Source organism: Papio anubis, unplaced genomic scaffold (assembly GCF_008728515.1).
Source record: "Papio anubis isolate 15944 unplaced genomic scaffold, Panubis1.0 scaffold83, whole genome shotgun sequence".
NCBI lineage: Eukaryota > Metazoa > Chordata > Mammalia > Primates > Cercopithecidae > Papio > Papio anubis.
The window spans coordinates 63,223-81,511 of NW_022168525.1; the positions used below are offsets into that span (position 1 = coordinate 63,223).

The following is an 18,289-nucleotide window of genomic DNA, read 5'->3' on the forward strand; positions in this document are numbered from 1 at the left end:
AGAAGGCAGCTCCCAAATTCTCTGCTGAAGGTGGAGATGTTCTTTCCAGCCTTTCTCAGCAAGCCACCTGCCACACTCCATTGACCCGAATTGGGTCATATGCCTTTCCTGGAGCAAATCTTTGTGTCCAGGGATGTTAACTAATGTAGCCTGCCTGTCTCCAGAGATGGGGTCATCCTTTGACTCATTAAAACCTTCTGAGCTGGATGTGGAGTCACTCACTCACTGAAAAGTCCATGGCCTGCATGGGGGTAGGTGTTGTGGCTCTTGCACAAAAAATGGGGTGCTATAAGAAAGCAGGGAGCAGGGGAAATGGGAGTGAAGTAAACAACCCACCCAAAAACAGAGACTACGGCGTGTCTGACTGGCTGCCCCACCACCTCCACACTCATATGCCTAACAAGATCACAGTTACAAGCCTGCACAGTCTCTGGACCCAGCACCTCAGAAATCAGGAAGGGAGGGTGGTTAAAGATCTTGCATGAAACTACCCCTTCCCTTCTGTCCCTTTGTGTTGGCTGAAGGCAGATGTTTGGGTGCTTTTTGATGAGGGCAGTGTCTGCCCATTTTTCACAGGGTGGGTGTCACTGCTGGGATGGAGGGGATTTCTGATCCTTGATAGTATGCCTGCAATTAGCGTAGTCTGCCACCAGGGGGCAGCAAAGTAAAAAAAACCTCGTTCGCCTTGGCATCCTGAGAAATGTAGATGATCACATATTTTCTCCATGAAATTATGGGTAACTTTTATACTAAAAATACCACTTCATTATACAACTAGGCTCCTTTCGGATGTTTGCTCACCACCTACTGTATGCACGGTAAGCCCCCAGGCCTCTCTGCATCCAGTGACAAAAAGCGACAGGAAGGAAGGGATGGTTAGCAGAAGCAGTGCTCTGAGATGCATGCTGTGTCGGCTGTGGGCTGAGGGGGAAGCCAGACTGGCCTCACCCCACAGGATCTGTAGAGGCAGGTTCTTCAAGTCTCAGGGTTGGGAAGTGTGCTTCTTCTCAGCAATTCTTCTAATCCTGTGGACACAGAGAATTATGTAACTGACCCTGTTCCTCTCTCTGCTGGGGCTGCCCGGCAGTGCAGAGAGGAAGGAGTGGCTGCCCTCAGCTATGTCACCGCCCACGGCAGAGATTCGAGGGCTTGACCTCAGCCCCAACTTCCTCCCAATCTATGTAGCTTTCCTTAACTCTAGTTTTCTTACCAGCTTTTAAAAAGATCTTTCTATAGTAATGCTTTCTTTGTAAGAAGCCCCATATACTCTTTAGAACAAGATAGGATAAAAGCATTCGATTTTTCATGTTCCAGGTACTGCAATCAAAACGTCAAGTAAAACACACAGGTCTTCCTGGATTTTCTTGCCCCATCCTTTACCTGGCCCATTACCTCGGCCCTTTCAAATCTCAGCTTTCCTCAGAGAAGCTCATAGCTCTCAAAGCTCACTGTTTAGTGAGGGAGACAGACAAGGAAACAATCAATGACGATCCCAAACGACCAGCATCCCAAGTGCTCTTAATGCCTTCAACAGATTGGATGAGGTTGATCCTCTTATTATCAAGGGTGATCTCCTTTACTTAAAGTCATTTTATTATTATCAAACCATTAGCGTTGTCATCAAACCACATAGTTCCTGCTCCAAAGAGGAAGTTCCAGGACTCATGGAAACCCGGGGGTTGCCCAATTCAGCCAGGGGCCAGGGAGGACTTCTAGGAGGAGATGATGCCTGGGCTGATCCTTAAAGACTGAAGAGAAGTTGGCCAGACAGAGGAGGAGAGGGAGGCCCCTGGCAGGCAGGGGCGTGACGGAGTGGAATTTGCTTTGATTTAGCAAATCCCTCTGGCTGTAGAAGAAGGAATGTGGGTGGGGAGAGTGGAGCAAAGAGAGCAGGAGAAGGTGCCTGCACATGTGTCCCACTACACTGTGGAAGGACTTGGAGGCAGGACCTGAGGTTGGACTGATGTGATGGAGCAGGAAGAGAAGCCTCCCAGAGGGGTTCTCAGGTGTCAGGGAGAGCAATGGGGTGGCAGCAGGTGCCATTTCTGGAGCTGGGAGCTTAGGAGAGGCTGAGCTCAGCCAGTGGCCTTCAAGTCGTGGTGTCAGGAAGCCCAGGGAATTATAGATTTGGAAAGTATATCAGTCTGACTTCTCCAAAGAAACAGAACTGATAGAAACAGATGGATGGTGGGTGGATGGTGGATAGGTGGCAGAAGCATGGATGGGTGGATGAGAGTGGATGGATGGATAGGTGAATGGATGGTGGATGGGGGGGTGGATGGATGGATAGTGGGTGGATGATGGATAGATGGATGGGTAGATGGGTGGTGGATAAATTGGTGGATGGGGGATGGATGGATAGATGGATGGTGGATGGTGGATAAATGGTGGATGGACAGATGGATGGAAGGTGGATGGTGGTGGATAGATGGTGGAATGGTGGAAGGAAGGAATGGTGGATGGAATGGATAGGTGGATGGTGGATGGACAGATGGATAGATGAATGGGTGGATGGATGGTGGATGGATGGATGGGCAGACGGGACAGATGGACGCACCTGACGGGGTGAACGTAAGGACAGATGATTTGCCGAATGGACACATGGGTGGATGAACGGGTGACGGATGGCCAGGCAAGGAGTGGATGATCAGATGGACAGATGGGTGGATGGGTGGTGGATGGATGGTGGATGGATGGATGGATGAATGGATGAAGGGATGGGTGATTGGATGAATGGATAGATGGGTGGATGGGTGGATGGACAGGTGGATAGATGAGTAGATATATGAATGTATGGGTGGAGGGTGGTAGATGGATAGATGGTGGGTGGATGGATGAAAGGGATGGAATGGTGGTGGACAGGGATAGGGAAATAGGGAATGAAGGAATGGAAGGAAGGATAAATGGAATGGAAGGGAACAGGAGGTGGAAGGAAACGGAGGTGGAATGCCCACTGGAAACAGAATAAACAGATTGGATGAGGGTGATCCTCCTATTATCAAGGGTGATCTCCTTTACTTAAAGTCATTTTATTGTTATCAAACCATTAGCGTTATCATCAAACCACGCAGTTCCTGCTCCAAGCAGCTTGGCGATAGCGAAAGAAGAAATTCTAGTGGGGACTGCCCTGCTCTGGTCATCTCAGGGAACCGGGTCCAGCCCCATCCAGCTGACTGCACATTTCTTAGCCTTGGTGAGCCTACACTGTCTCATCTGTAAGACTGGGTGACACTCAGCATCATGACCTCAAGGGAACACCCAATTGGGAGGCCCGTGGAATAAGCACTTTGTAAGTTACACAGGCAAGGCCTCCTGATTAAGCTTCTTCGAAACTGTATCCTTACCATGCCCACACAGCAGCTCTGGGAAGCACAGCCTGGTGACAAAGTTGCTAAGAAGAGACACAATGTCTTGCTTGATTAGCAGCTGGGGGGCAAACTTGAGCTTGCCGGTGAGGCCAACAAGGCCAGTCCCAGGCTTCTGGCAGGACCCATCTGCCCTCCCAGGACAAGAGCTGCTCTCACTGTCAGGGATGGCTGACTTCTGGGTCCCTTGCAGGGCTGTGTGCCTGCGTGGTCGTCAACCAAGGGTCACATGGCTGGGGGAGCACTGTGGCTTCTGGCCTCCTGAGGACCTGGCCCCATCTGACCTTGTCTCTCTGGGCTTCCATTTCTTCTCCCCAGCTGGGAGCCCTGAGACTTGCAGTTTTCCTCCCAGGTCCCACAGGCCATGGCTCTGGAAGACCATGTCCCTTGTGGGGTCCAATAATGGTGGTCCCCTCTGGTGGGGTGCCTTGTACCTTCCAGAAGGATATGTTGAAGTCCTAACCCCAAGATTTAGCCCCCGGGAATGTGACCTTATTTGGAAATCAGGTCTTCAAAGACACGACTGGTTAAGATGAAGTCAGACAGTATTGGGTTAGGGTGGGCCCTCCATCCTAGGTCCAGTGTCCTTATGAGAACAGAAGGGGAACATTCAGAGAAGAATGCCATGTGACAGGAGAGGTAGAGTGCAGAGATCGGCCTCTGGCGCTGGGAGAGATGCCCTGCCCTTGTTCAAGCCCCTTCGGCAAAGCCTGTGGTCCTCTGCTCGGCAGCGTGGCTGACTCATGCACCTGCCTGCTCTAGCTGAGCTTTTTCATCTCTCACTTCCAGCACAGGGGCAGGTATACAGTAGGTGCTGAATAGATGTGGCCCCTCACCTCCAAGCTTGCCCCTTGCTCTGCTCTCCCTTTCTCGTTCCTTCCCAGGTGCTCCTGATGTTCCTCATCTGTTTCTGCTGCACAGGAATAAAGTTGAACCAGAGGAAGGGCTTTTGGAAGACCATCCACATCCAAGCCTTGCACGGTGTGAGTCATATTCCCGAATCAGACCTATACATTCTGCTTCCTTCCATCACTTGTAATGAACCATCTCTTGTGAGTTTTCTGTGATGGCAAAACATTGCCAAGTCTACAAACCACTCTGAGTTAACTGGGCAGCTGGAATTGTGGCATAGATCGAGTGTTAGGGAGAACAGATACCTGTGTAACCCAGGGCTATGCTTCCCCTCCTGACCCACCCGGAGGCGTCAGGCAAGGCATGGGCATGTGAGGGTGAGGCTGGGCCTGACCTCACTGAAAATCCAGGTGTGTGGACCCATGCTTGAGAGATAGGCTCCAAGCCATGAGTCACATGCTATTTTTACTCCTGGTTTCATATGGCGTGGTTTTAAATTATTGAGCAACTGGAAAGATCCCACAATGAAATCATATTTCATTTGTTTCTCCATTTGGCTGTGAAGTCAATCAATTCCTGGACTGTATTTAGAGATGAAGAAAGGACAAGGAATCCTGCCGCTTTGGTGAGAGAAAGCCTGGAGGCTGCCTTACAGTGCAGAGCCCCTGACGGCCTCAGGACGCCGTCTGCTCTGTCTGCTGACTTGCTGGGTTTCCACTCCGCTGGGTTTCCAGAGCGGGCACCTTCTTTCTAGATCAGGCCCCAGGTGAGCGCAGCCACACCGTGCTGCTCTCCGTAGAAGCAATTTGTGGGAAGCCCCAGCAGACCCAGGGAGAGGTCAGGACGGTGGGAAAGGGGCTCAGGCAGGTCTGACCTCTTTCCTTTGCTGAGCGGGAGTGGCAGCCGCAGTGCGGGTACCCGCTGATCCTGCAGTTCAGTGGGCACTCTCCTCTGAGCTGGAGACCCCCTGGGGGAGTGGAGGTGGCACCCGACTTTGCTAGAGGACCAGGGAGGCTTGTCCAAGGAGGGGATCTCAACCAAGGTCCAGAGAGTGAGCCTGAGCTGTCCAGGAGAAGACAGGGCACTCCCAGCAACCCAGGGTGGGGGCAGCAGGCCTGGCATGGCTTGGGCCCAGCGGAGCAGGTCCCCTGGCCATGCACCTCACGCTGGACCCCACGACATCCCTTGACCTCTTGAATGCCCCCTGGAGGGGATGACAGATTCCGGAGGGCCATGGGGCTGAAGCCCACTGGCCTCCCAGAGTAGCTGGGACCACAGGCACACACCACCATACCCAGCTAATTTTTGTGTTTTTTATAGATGGGGTTTTGCCATGTTGCCCAGGCTGGTCTCAAACTCCTGAGTGCAAGCAATCCTCCCTCCTTGGCCTCACAAAGTGCTGGGATTATAGGTGTGAGCCACTGCGCCCAGTCCCCGTTTAATGAACCTTTAAGGGGCCTTGGTTTGACATGTTTGGGGCCTCCCTGTGTCCACGAGCCCCTTGAAGACCCCCCAACACCCCACCAGGCCTGCTAAAAAATAAGAAGGGCAGCGTTTTTCTAGAATGAATCTTGTGACTTGTGAAACGATTTCTTGTCTATTTTCTTCACTAGGACTAGAGAGCCCAGCATATTAAAGGTGTTCGAGAATCCTAAGGGGTATGTATGCACTGTGATTTGAAGGATACAGAAACTCAGGCACACAGAGCGCCAGCAAGTTGCCTGAGGTCACACCTGGCCTGTAGTACCACAGACAGAGAACCAAAGTCTGTTTCAATCGATTCAGTTCAACCAGCAGATTCTCTGAAGTCCCAGTTCAGCAGACACCGCGCAGGAAGGAAAGAAAAGGCCTGGCTCAAGCCCCACTCCGTCACTCACTTGCTGGGTGACTTGGGGCAGGACGTCTTTGGGCCTTGGTTTCTGCCCTTGTGAAAGAAGATGTTGGAACCACATGGCCCCGAGGTCCTTCCAGGTTGAGAACTGTTAAGGCTCCCTAGCCCCTTGTCCTGAGCTCTGGAACCAGTCTGGAATGGGGCACCCACATCCACCCTCTGGCTCACAGGGTCTTGGCAGAGAGGTGTGAGGGCTCCCTGCCATCCTCACCAGGCTGTGTGGGGAAATCATGGCACCCCTGGGAGGTTTGCAGGAGCCCTTGCAAACACAGAGGGAGGAAACAGAGGCTGCGGGGGAGCCTGACCGAGAGCTCCTTAGAGGGCAAATGGCAGCAGAGTGTCCCTGTGGCAGGTGGGTGCCTGGCCTACCTCTCAGGTTATGATCCAGGAGTGCCAGGTGCCAGCACTCTCCCCTCCCCTCTATCCTTCTCTCCCTTTATTCAACAGATACTTGCAGAGTGCCTGCTCTGTGCCAGGCCCTATGTTAAGCACCAAGAATAATAATAGCAAAGCAAAGACATTTATTGATCTCAACTCACACTGGGTCACAGCATATATTAGCTCACTGATCCTTAGATCTGGCGCCCCCTCAATTACATGGCACAAGATCCCAGTGGACTGGCATGGGAACCCTGCAGCTGCAGGCAGAATCGCCTAGCTGGGCCTCTTGGATTTCTAGGGTGTGTGGGGCTGGGCTGGTTCCCCAGGGCTTCAGCTGTCCCCTGAGCCATTGTACTCCCGGCCTCCCGTCCTGGCCCCTCTTGGGGGAGATGGCTGCTGCTGAGGGAAGGGGAGGAGTACCTGCTCCTGCCTCAGTGTTCCACTCAGTCTACATTTTCTGTGCCCAATCTTCTTCCCCTTGTTGAAAGCATCTCCAAACAGCCCTGGCTCAAGCCAAAAGTCCTTGGCCTCTCTCTCCATGCCAGGTTCCTGCGATTATGCATCCCAAACGCTCCTCCAGCCCAGACCCTCCGCGCCCAGTGGGCATCCTTGTGCTGGCCGGCTCCTCTCGACCTCTCTGCAGCTCGCCTTTTGTAGCACCAGGCACACAGTGGGGACCCCTCCTCCTCCCTGTTCCCTGACTCCCTCTCCTGCACCCGCGTCCACGCCCTGTGCTGGGCGCCTGATGTCACAGGGGAGCCGGTCACCATGGGGGCTGCGGCTGGGACTGCGCCGAAGTGAGTCGCGCCACCTCTCCCGGTGCACCTCCCAGCTGGGCGCCAGCCGGCGAGGAGCGACGGGAGCCTGGGGTGGGTGGCGAGGCGCGGATAGCCCAGGCCCAGAGGTAGGAAACCTGCGCACGAATCCCCACCAGCGCAAGCCTCGCCGACAGATATGGGCTAATCCTGCCCGCGCCCCGCCCCCCGCCTCAGTTTCCTTCTCTGTAAACTGGGAAAGAAGAGTTGGCCCAGAAAGTGTTCAGGCGCCTTGTAGCTCCACGACTCAAGAAGAGCTGCACGAAGCTCGCTTTTCCCTGCGCCGCTCTCCTAGCGACTCCCGGGCTTCCGAGAGCGGCGATCCCCAGGTCGCCCCTCAAGCCGTGGCGACAGCTCTGCAGAGATCTAAGAACGATTGCGAAAGGCCTCAGCCGCCGTCGCCCGTCTGCGCCTGCGCTGGTCGCGGAGCATGCTGGGACTTGTAGTCCTCTCTTCCGGCAGCTCGGGAGCGAGGCTGAGCGGCGGGTCGAGGCGCCTACACTTCCCAAGGTGCTTCCGGGAGGCAGGGAACACGGGGCGGGGCCGCCATGAGGGGCGTGGTAGTGGGCGTGGCGTGGGCGTGACCTGCGCGCTGTGGGGCTGCGGCGGCGCTGCCTAGCTGTGCGCAAGGAGCCGGCGCGGAGCCGGCGGGCTGGCGGACGATAGCGCGGGCGCGGCACCTGCGGGCCGGAGGGTCTGGCTGCCGCAGCGCCGGGCCGCCCCGACTCCGAGCTGCTGCTGAGATGAGTGCAGGTGAGTGCTGGGGACCGAGGGACCAGCGGGTCCCCTCGCTGGATCGCGGCGCCGGAAGGGCTGGGTGTCATTCGGCGGCTGCACCTGCAACGCCGGGGAAAATCACCCAGCGGCTCCACCCAACTTTTGCTCCAGGATTTTGCAGCTGCGAGGGGCCAGAGCGCAGTCTCCTGCCCTGCGCCTGGAACGCTTAGCTCAGTGGCAGGGGCCGGGAATCCTTTCCCAGCGCGCCGGCCGGTGTGGCTGCGCCGGGCTGTCTGGAAGGCGCCCCTTCTTTGCTTCTCACGGGGGTCCGGGTTGTTCCAGGCTGCAGAAAGCGGTCAGGGTCCGCGCGAAGAGCCGGGGCCCCAGCAGACTTAGGCACGCAGAGGCGAGATGACAGGCGGGGCTTTGCAGCCGGGGGAGCCGCCCTTGCGCTGCTCCGGCAGCGCCTGGGTTGGGGGCGTCAGGCCGACCCTCGGCGCCCAGGACTCTCCGCAGCAGATCTGGGGACCCGGAGCCCGCATGTGTCAATCCCGGCCCCGACCCGATCTCTGCGCGTCTCCAGCCCATCGTCCCTGCGCGTCGCACCGCTGCCTTTCCCGCCGCACCCACCCTCCGGGATCTGACAGCCTCTGTGCGGCGCTGGAAAAATCCCACAGCGCTGGAGCCCAGCCGCGCCTTGTGCTGTGGGGGAAACTGAGACTTAGAACTGGAGCCCTCGGCGGTGAGCCCCGGAGGCGGCCTGAGGATGCCCGGATCTGAGAGCCTCCTGGGTCCCGCATCGGGCTGAGGGCTTGTCGTTGCATTCCTGGCAGGGAAGAACTGTCACCCCATTTTTCAGGGTGTGACCCGAGGCGCACCAGGCTTGAGTCACTTGCTTGACTCAGGAAGGGGGGCGGGGATTCGAACCCGGTGCTCCCTGACTCTTGTGCTCTTTCCTCTAAGCCTGTCGCGCTAGGGACTGCAGTATGGCCCTTAGCCATGGTGCAGAAACCAATGGGGACAGCCGCTTCCCCTGGGGGAGATCGGACTAGGGAGAGAATGTGTTTAGTAAGAGCTTCCTGTGGGCTGTAGGCCTAGAAGGGAGCGGTGGCTGAGGGGCCAGGGACTCCCCTCCCTGGGGAGATTGTCTCCCTCCCCCTTCAATCCAAGGAAGGAGGGACTGCGTTGCAGGGAGCCTTTGGGAGTAGCTGAGCGCAATGGCAGGCGGTCGGAGGCAGAACCCTTTGGAAGAGGATTTCTGAAATGGCCAACCTAGTTATCTGGGGGTGGCTGGGCAGCAGGGCACCCTGAGACTTGGCAGAACCGCCAGACACATTTATCTAATGGCAGGTGGGGATAATGGCTGGGTGCACACAGAGTAATTTTATGCTTCTTGTGGCCATAATTGATACCTGTGGTCCCCCCTGTCATCAGGGAGAGCCTCAGAAGCAGTGTTGGCATCTCCCTTCTGCATCTGACGAGAAGAGGTGTGGGGGCACTGGGGCAGTTGCAGGCAGTGACTGGGGTTTGAACCATGGTGGCTGCCTGGTGGTCTTAGGCATAGGTGGCACCAACCGGAGCTTGGCTTCCTGACCTGTAAGAGCAATAGTATTGCTTGTCTGGAGGGGACAAGGTACCACATGAAGAGCCCCACACCTGGGAGGGCCTCAGTAGTTTGGGATGGTCATTGCTGGGTGGCCAGCTCAGCTCAGCCCCTCTGAATCAATCCAGCCCTTTGGAACTGGCAGTGTGTGTGCTCTCCGGGCCACCTGTCGCCCCTGCCCAGCCCTGTCCCCAGCCGATGATGTGCACAGCAGGCATTCCCACCCACACAGTGGGGGAGAGCAGACAGCATGGTCCCTTGTCCCTGGCATGTGGGCTCTAATGTCCGGCCACTGTGTATGTCTGGCAGGACAGGAGCTTCCATCGTCAACAAGGGCAACAAGGGCAGGTCCCCCGTGGCCCTCCCCACGCCAGCTGGCAGTATTCCAGAGCTCAGCACTGGTAGGAGGGGCTGAGCATCATCTCGTCCAGTCTCCAGCTGCCCAAATAGGCCGGAGGCTCAGAGCCCAGGACGACCTGTCTAACCCTCCTGGGTTGCAGGCTCCCCATTCCTTTGGGCTGTGTGCACATCTTCAGTGTCATGACACAGGGTGCCTCCAAGATGACCCGGGTGTGGATTGAGGCCATGTAGTTGCCTTACTTTTGTTGCCTGTTGATTTCAGGTGGCTGGGGCGACTGTTTATATAGCACATGGCACAGTGGAAGGAGATGGTGCCTCGTACCAGACAGGCCTGGATCCGAATCCAATGCCCTCGCTGTGGGGCTCCCCCTGCCTCAGTTTTCCCAGTAGTATGGCGGGCAGGCCTTTAGTTCTGAGTGTAGTGCCAGTCCACACATGGTGAGCCCAGCAGGTGATGATCAGTGTGGTGTAGCTTCATCTCACTGCAGCCCACGTGGTCACAAGGGGGGCCAGCTGAGGGTGGGGTTGAGGAAGGTACCTGAGCGGGGGCAGGGGGGGGGGTGGGGGGGATTCCAGTGCCAGGTCTGCCACCAGTCAGCACCAGAACCTTGAGCAAGGCCTGTGCTCCTACTGAGCCTAAATGTCCCCCTGGGCAGCCGCTGGCCTGGCAGGTCAGATTTCCCCAGGTGGACAGAGGCTCCTGAGGGGTTGTGTTAATTTGCTCCATAACAAAGTACTAAAGACACTAAAGACCAGGTGGCTTAAAGAGAAGACACTTATTTGTTTGCCAATTCTAGAGGCCAGAAGTCTGAGATCGAGGTGTCAGCTGGGTTACTTCCTTCCAAAGCCTCTGTCCTTGACTTGTGGATGGCCGCCCTCTCCCTGTGTCCTCGCACGGTCTTCCCTTTGTGTGTGTGTATGTCCTAATCTGTTCTTCTTATGAAAACCCCAGCCAGGCCGGGCGCGGTGGCTCATGTCTGTAATCCCAGCACTTTGGGAGGCCGAGATGGGCGGATCACGAGGTCAGGAGATCGAGACCATCCTGGCTAACACGGTGAAATCCCGTCTCTACTAAAAATATAAAAAATTAGCCGGGTGTGGTGGCGGGCACCTGTAGTCCCAGCTACTCAGGAGGCTGAGGCAGGAGAAGGGTGTGAACCTGGGAGGTAGAGCTTGCAGTGAGCCGAGATCACGCCACCGCACTCCAGCCTGGGCGACAGAGTGAGACTCCGTCTCAAAAAAAAGAAGAAAAAAAGAAAACCCCAGCCAGACTGGGTTAGAGCCTACCCTCATGACCTCATGTCACCTTAGCGGCCTCCTTCAAGGTCCTGTCTCCATGCATAGTGACATCCTGGAGTACTGGGGGTTAGGACTTCAGCACATGAATTTAGACAATTCAGCCCATAACAGGGGTGCGGGTCCAAGGGAGGCCTGGTGGCTGGCTCAGCCTTCTGTTTCCATGTTGCTCTTAGGATCATGGAGCTGGAAGGGATGTGAGAAGTGCTCCAGCCCAAGCCCACCCACCTGCACAAAGAGGGAAACCAAGGCTTAGGGAAGGAAAAGCAGCTGCCCAGGGCCAAGGAGAGGATGTGGCAGAACCCAAACCTGAGCCCTAGTCCTCGGATTGGACGGTGCAGATCCTAGTATTTGGAACAGAGACACGTTTCTCCACCTAATCCGAGAATGGGCAGTGACGTAGCCACAGACACGTTCATCTCAGTCTTACTAGTAACAACAAGAAGTTAGAAACCACCAAACCGTGGAAGTCAGTGATGGAATATGAGCCACCTGTTCCATCTCACTCACTCATTATTCAGCAAAAGACGCACAAAATGCCTACTATGAGCTGATACGGTCTGGCTGTGTCCCCACCCACGTCTTACCTTGAGTTGTAATAATCCCCATGTGTCAAGGGCGGGGCCAGGTGGAGATAATTGAATCACGGGGGGTGGTTGCCCCCATACTGTTCTCATGGTAGTGATTAAGGCTCGCAATAGCTGGTGGTTTTTTAAAGGGCAGTTCCCCTGCACACGCTCTCTTGCCTGCTGCCTTGTGAGACGTCCCTTTGCCCTTCCTTCGTCTTCCGCCATGATTGCGAGGCCTCCCCAGCCATGCGGAACTGTAAGTCCGTGAAACCTCTTTCCTACATAAATTACGCAGTCCTGTGTATGTCTTTATTGGCAGCATGAGAACAGACTAATACGTGAGCCCACGCTGCTCCAGGCCCTGGGATTCAGCAATGGACGAGAACAACCCAAAATCTATGTTCTCTTGAACTTACATTCTAATTGGGCGGTGGGGAAGTCATGTATATGAAGTTACTATGCATGTGAAGAGCTAACTGCGTATGTAAAGAATTTCTAATGTTAGGAGAAAATGCTTAAGAAAATAGGTTTAATTGGCAGGGCGTGGTAGCTCACACCTGTAATCACAGTACTTTGGGAGGCCAAGGCGGGCTGATCACGAGGTCAGGAGATTGAGACCATCCTGGCCAACACGGTGAAACCCCGTCTCTACTAAAAATACAAAAATTAGCTGGTTGTGGTGGTAGGTGCCTGTAGTCCCCGCTTCTCGGGAGGCTGAGGCAGGAGAATCACTTGAACCAGTGAGTCGGAGGTTGCAGTGAGCCGAGATTGCGCCACTACACTCCAGCCTGGGCAACAGAGCAAGACTCCATCTCAAAAGAAAAAAAAAAGAAAAGAAAAAAGAAATTTATTTATTTATTTATTTATTTTATTTATTTTTATTTTATTTTTTGAGCCAGGTCTGGCTCTCGCCAGGCTGGAAGTGCTGTGTCTCAGCTCACTGCAAATCCGCCTCCCAGGTTGCCATTCTGCCTCAGCCTCCCGAGTAACTGAGACACAGGCGCTCCCACTCCTGCCCGACTAGTTTACAGCCATTTTTGTGAGAGGCGGGGGTTTCTGCGTGTTAGCCAGGATGGTCTCGATCTCCTGACCTCGTGATCCGCCCGTCTCGGCCTCCCAAAGTGCTGGGATTACAAGCTTGAGCCACCGCGCCCGGCCAGAAAAAAGAAATTTAATTTAGAAAACAACAAAACAGCTGAAGACAAAATTGTATGTCATATAGGATGTCAACTCTACAAAACAGTGAGGGAGGCGATGTGTGGAAGTGCCATCCGTGCCCATCTATAAGTGGTGGGAGAAGGAACCAAGTTTTCCCTCTTCTGCACCTTTTTACTTTCCATGTGTTTCCCAAGTTTTCTTCATTGTGTGCCCTTTTCTTTTGTACTGAAAGATCAGATGGAAAGAAGAGAGCACACTGCCTCCAGCTCTGAGAAGGGCACGCGTTGGTAGAAACCCATGACTCCAGGAGAAGTCTGGCGATTCCGTTCTGCAGGGCCACTGTCTGCTGCATGGGATGGTGGTGTCTCCCGGCATTGAGGGAGCTTAGCCCAGGCAGCTGCACCGCTGCCAATTTTCCCCTGCCTGATGCCGCTCTGAATGAGGTGCAGCAGAAGCCAGACCCTCCTGACCCAGAAATTCATCTGAGATTGTATCTGGAGAGGACTGCCGTTGCCCAGACATTGGTAGTCTCTGCTTAGCCTGGTCACCCCCAAGCTCTGCCCTGTTCTCCTGTGATGTGCAGGGTTCCTTCCTAACATGGCCACCCAAGATCCTTTGACTCTTTATGGTTTCTGTCAATGAGATAGTTTGGGGGTAGATAGGATATTTTCTGGAATCAAGTCTTGAGTTTGATGAACTCTTGGAAGGTCCAATCTTACTGTCCCAGAGAAAGGTATGTGTCCCTGACTCATGGAAAAGCTGCCTGAGCCACACCCTGGGCTTCCAGAGCGTCATCTGGGTCCTGGGAGACCTCTGAGCTTGCAAGAGGAAATTGGCAACACTGGGAGATGAAGGGACCTGTCTTGTCGCTGGCCCTTTAAGCAGGCACTGCCTGTCCTTGAAGCCAGACCAGGCTGCTGGCCCGATGCCATCTACCAACCCCAGAGCCTGGATTCTACAGCCCCTTCCCTGCAAAGATACTCAGGGGCCTTCCTTGCTGCACCCCTTGGCTGTGCCTCTGCCTAGGTAGGGCTCCGTAAAACCTACCCTGAAGTGGGGTCTCAGGCTCACACCCATCCCTGCCACTCGCTATCGTGATCAAAGACCAGACCTCTGTGTCCTTCTTTCCATTGCTGCCCCTCCCCAGGATCTTGGTAGGGATGGAGGGTCTCATGAGCTGATCAGCCTCTGCCTGGCACGTGGAAGAGGCTCCCAGAGCTTGTTAAAATAGTTATGATAGGAAAACATGGATCACGTCTTGGGGTAGCTCCTAGTGCTTGAGGCTGATCACATGGGTCCTGCAGTCATCCCCGCATGATGGACGCGGCTGTCCCAGTCCCAGGGAAGCCCCGAAAGAGCAGCCCTCTGAGGCTCACACCCAGCGCAGGGCAACCCGAGTGGAGCAGTCTTAATTTACTCAAGGAATTTTTCCATCGCCAGGGCTGCTCAGCGTGTCTAGGGTGTCAGGCAGCACCCAGGTAGGACAGGCTTAAATGTCGCAGAGACCGTGGCTCATCCAGTGCTGCCCTGGGGCCTGGGCCAGATGCTCATATAGGTTTCCTCCCGGGGTCCTCGCAGCGCTGCTCAGAGCGGCCGGTGCCATCTCTGCCTACAGAGGAGGAAATGCCTGCGAGTCCCGCCCAGGACCTGGTGTCACGTGATTGGTAAATGGCAGAGCTGGGATTTGAACCCCAGTGTGCCCGACTCAGCCACAGACATGCGTCTCCCCGGCTGGGTGGGCTCTGTCTGCCTGTCTCCCACCTGCGTGCTTTAGCTGGCTGCGTTGGGGGATTTGTTGCTGCCTCATAACGTGTGGCTAAGTGTTGGTCTGGATGAAGCCTGGCCCGTTTGTGGGCATCGTGATGGTGCTTCTTGGTGGGGGTCTCACACAGCCCATCTTCTCGCCTGGGCCGTGGTGTGTTATTCCCATTTTCCAGGTGCAGGATCTGCCGGCACAGAGCCAGGAGGCAGGACTAGACCAAACCCACCTCCTATGGGGGTTCCTGCCTGGGGTCATTGCATGGCCCCTGTGACTCACCCTCAGATAGCCTGGGCCTGAGAGGGATTTTCACCACATTGAGCCCATGCACCCCGCCCCAGACTCTTGACCCTCTGGTCCGGCTCCCCCACCCCTACCCCGAGTCCTGCAATCCCCCCCAGGGCCCATCTGTTCCACTGAAAGCGGTACCTCTCCCCCTGCTTACACAGCCCAGCCCAGCCCAGCAGCGTCTCCAGCCCCTTGCCTAGACCTCTGTGATCTTGGACAAGTCATCATCCCTCTGTGCCTCAGTGTACCCATCTGTAAAAACAGGGCCACTGCCACCCTCAGGGGGCGACCCTGCTTTCTTCTGATACCGCCGCCCCACCCCACCCACTGTCTGGGTGTGAGGCCTGGCCACCATTTCGGGGGCCCTGATGCACCTGCCTTTCTCATCTGGCTCTCAGGGTGCTGCCGGCTGGGTGAGCTGTACTTGGGCTTCGCGCTAAGAGTCTCTGGCGTGGAGGGAGGTGCCTCGACACCTGTGGGTTAGCGGCTTCTGTGGATGTCCGCCTGGAGCTCGAGCTAGGAGGGCAGCTGGGTCTCTCGTGTCTGTGGGAAGGACTGGGGTGGAGGAGGGGGCTTTGGATTCTGGGGTGCGCACTGGTCCTTGGGGATTTGGCACCTGGCCCTTGTGGGTTCCAGAGCTGGCTCTGGGACTTCCTGCCATCAGCAGCTTCCAGGCCTAGAACAGACAGGTCTGCTGCAGATAGCGAGCTGGGCGGCTTCATGCCACTTCCCTTGGCTGAACAGTTCCAAATGTGAGGGGGGCAGTCTGGGTGCCTCAGAAGGTGCGCTGGTTTTGGGGCTGGGTACACCTGGGCTCTATCCCCTAATGTCCCTCGCTAGTTGTGTGCTTCTCTGAGCAGATTGCTTAACTGCCCTTTGCCTCAGTTTCCCCACATAAAAAGTATGGGTGATGACAGCTGCTTTCGAGGGGTTACTATAGACTCAGAGATGCTGAGTGAGAGTCAAGGGCCTGGGCACAGCAGGCACCAGGGAACGGGCAGGGTGGGCTTTGTCACAGCTGTAAATACCCTTCACATTTTGGGGACAAACCCAACGTTGTACCCTGTGGGAGCCGCTTTGGCACCATCGGCCACACCCAAGGCTGGGTTCACCGCTTCCCCTCCCCTTCGCTGGTCCTGCTGTCTCCCCTGCCAGTCCCATCTCAGTCCTGTTTACAAGGCTGCAGCCAAGTGCCAGGAGGAGCACCGTCTCCAGAGAGCCGCCCAGCTCCCAGTTCTTCTCGGCACAGCATCCTCAGGAGGTGTGGTGTCTTGAGTCATCGGTCTCAGCTGGAAGCTTCATTTTAGCTGCATTCTACTGAGCAGTCCCCATCCCAGGCGGCAGCAGTGGCTCCCCCTGCCTCCTGCACGGAGCTCGCATCCTGTGCTGGAAGTTTGAGACTTTGGTTTCTCTGTGTTTAGAGCGACGAGTTAGATGATCTGGCAATGTGAGTCCAGCCAGCACACCAAGAAAAGTGCTCAGTGTCACTGTAGCTAGCATGCTGGCTCTGTCCCCACTGGCGTCTGTCCTCAAGGCATGACAGGGCCTTGTACTGGCTCCCCGGAAAGCCACTCGGGTGGAATGAGAGGAGGCATTTCGTGAACACCCAAGGAGTGGAGGATGAGTGATGGGTGGAACTCCATCCCCAGTTCAGCATGGCCTCCTCATCTGTCTGCCGTCATTCCGGGTGAAGCACTCACAGCCTGGCCCGTCTCTGACCCTCTGCTTCTACGGACCTGTGTCCCCAGGATCGCACATGGAAAATGACATCAGTTGATGCTGCAGTTGGACACGAAGTGCCTAGAATGAAGAATTCCAAGGACCATCCTGACCTTCAACCTGGCAGCCAAGTTTCAAATGCCCAAGTTTCAAATGCCTTTGCCCCACAGCTATCTCCATTTAGGCTCCCTGAGTAGGTACAGCTGGAACTTCGGCACAGGTGGCTTACCTGGGAGGTGACCCCAGGAAGCATGAAGGAGGTGTGAGGAAGGTGAGAGGGGGAAGGGAGGGGAAGCCAGGAAGGGGCATTTGGATGGGGGGCACCACTCTGGCAACTGGGGACTCAGTCCCACTGGGAGCCTCTGAATCGTCCCACAGAGGGACCAGCTATGTGGGGTCTTTCTCCATAGGCCCCGTCCTGTCTGGGCGCAGGGCCAGTCCAGAGTGTGAAGTGCTGGGGAAGTCTCAGCCTAGGTCCGGGCCTCCTCTGTATCCAGCAGTCAACAGACCCCCGCAAGGGCTCAGAGCTCTTCCAAAATCTTTCTCCTGTCCCTCCATGACTATTTATTAAGCACCTACTATGTGCTGTCTTTGCCCTGATCCTTTTTTTTTTTTTTTTTTTGAGACGGAGTCTCGCTTTGTCGCCCAGGCTGGAGTGCAGTGGCCAGATCTCAGCTCACTGCAAGCTCCGCCTCCCAGGTTTACGCCATTCTCCTGCCTCGGCCTCCCGAGTAGCTGGGACTACAGGCTCCCGCCACCTCGCCCGGCTAGTTTTTTGTATTTTTTAGGAGAGACGGGGTTTCACCGTGCTAGCCAGGATGGTCTCGATCTCCTGACCTCGTGATCCACCCGTCTCAGCCTCCCAAAGTGCTGGGATTACAGGCTTGAGCCACCGCGCCCGGCAGCCCTGATCCTTAAACAGCCTTGCATTCTTCTTGTCACCGTCTGTCTGCCCCCACTCTCCTGGAGTCCCTCCTTCTCTCCCTTTCAAGGCTCTGCCAGACTCCAGGGCCTCCATGAAGCTTTCTTCCCATCTTTAGGCCCTCCGCTTCCCTCCCTCCTCTGAACTGGTGGACACAGACCAAGCTGGGGTTTCCTGCAGAGATTTGCGTCTGCTCCTGCCTGCTCTGCAGCCTGGAGCTGGGAGCTGCCCTCTCTGAAATACCTCCTTTTGGATGGTGCGGGGTGCTGAACAGTGGACTCAAAGGTGCCCATGTCCTAATCCCAGGCCCTGTGACTATGTGACCTCGTGTGGCAAAATGACTGTTCAGATGTGACTGTGTGAAGGATTTTGCCACAGGGAGACTGTTCTGGATTTCGGGGGGCCTGATGCTTCTCGCTAATGGGAGGCAGGAGGCCCAGGGAAGGGAAGGCAGCAGAGAGGAGAGAGAAGTCTCCACGCCTGACTCTGAGGGTGGAGGGAGGGGCCCCGTACCCAGAAACTCGGGTGCCCCTAGAAGCTGGAAGAGGCAGGGAAGCGGATCTGCCCTGGAGCTTCCAGAAGGCCCCAGCCCTG

General features: G+C 55.7%; 1 protein-coding gene, 1 long non-coding RNA gene and 1 pseudogene across 10 annotated transcripts in view; 2 read left to right on the forward strand and 1 right to left on the reverse strand.

Moving 5' to 3' along the window:
• Positions 1 to 458: 458 nt before the first annotated feature.
• LOC110743223 lies at positions 459 to 7,725 on the reverse strand. Its single transcript, XR_002521922.2, has 2 exons — positions 6,910 to 7,725; positions 459 to 1,025 (listed from the first exon to the last, which is right to left on the reverse strand). It is a non-coding gene; the product is annotated as an uncharacterized LOC110743223 (long non-coding RNA).
• A 147-nt stretch (positions 7,726 to 7,872) lies between these two features.
• ABLIM2 (actin binding LIM protein family member 2) overlaps positions 7,873 to 18,289 on the forward strand; it is a 193,986-nt gene continuing 183,569 nt past the window's right edge. For 8 of the 9 annotated variants that reach the window (XM_031662645.1, XM_031662663.1, XM_021938279.2 and 5 more), the window contains exon 1: positions 7,873 to 8,057. In XM_031662645.1, the coding sequence (XP_031518505.1) occupies positions 8,048 to 8,057 (10 nt within the window). In that variant the 5' untranslated portion in view covers positions 7,873 to 8,047. The remainder of the gene's footprint in view (positions 8,058 to 18,289) is intronic. The other variant, XM_021938281.2, reaches the window with a different exon arrangement.
• On the forward strand, positions 8,064 to 11,017 carry LOC103884180 (annotated as a pseudogene).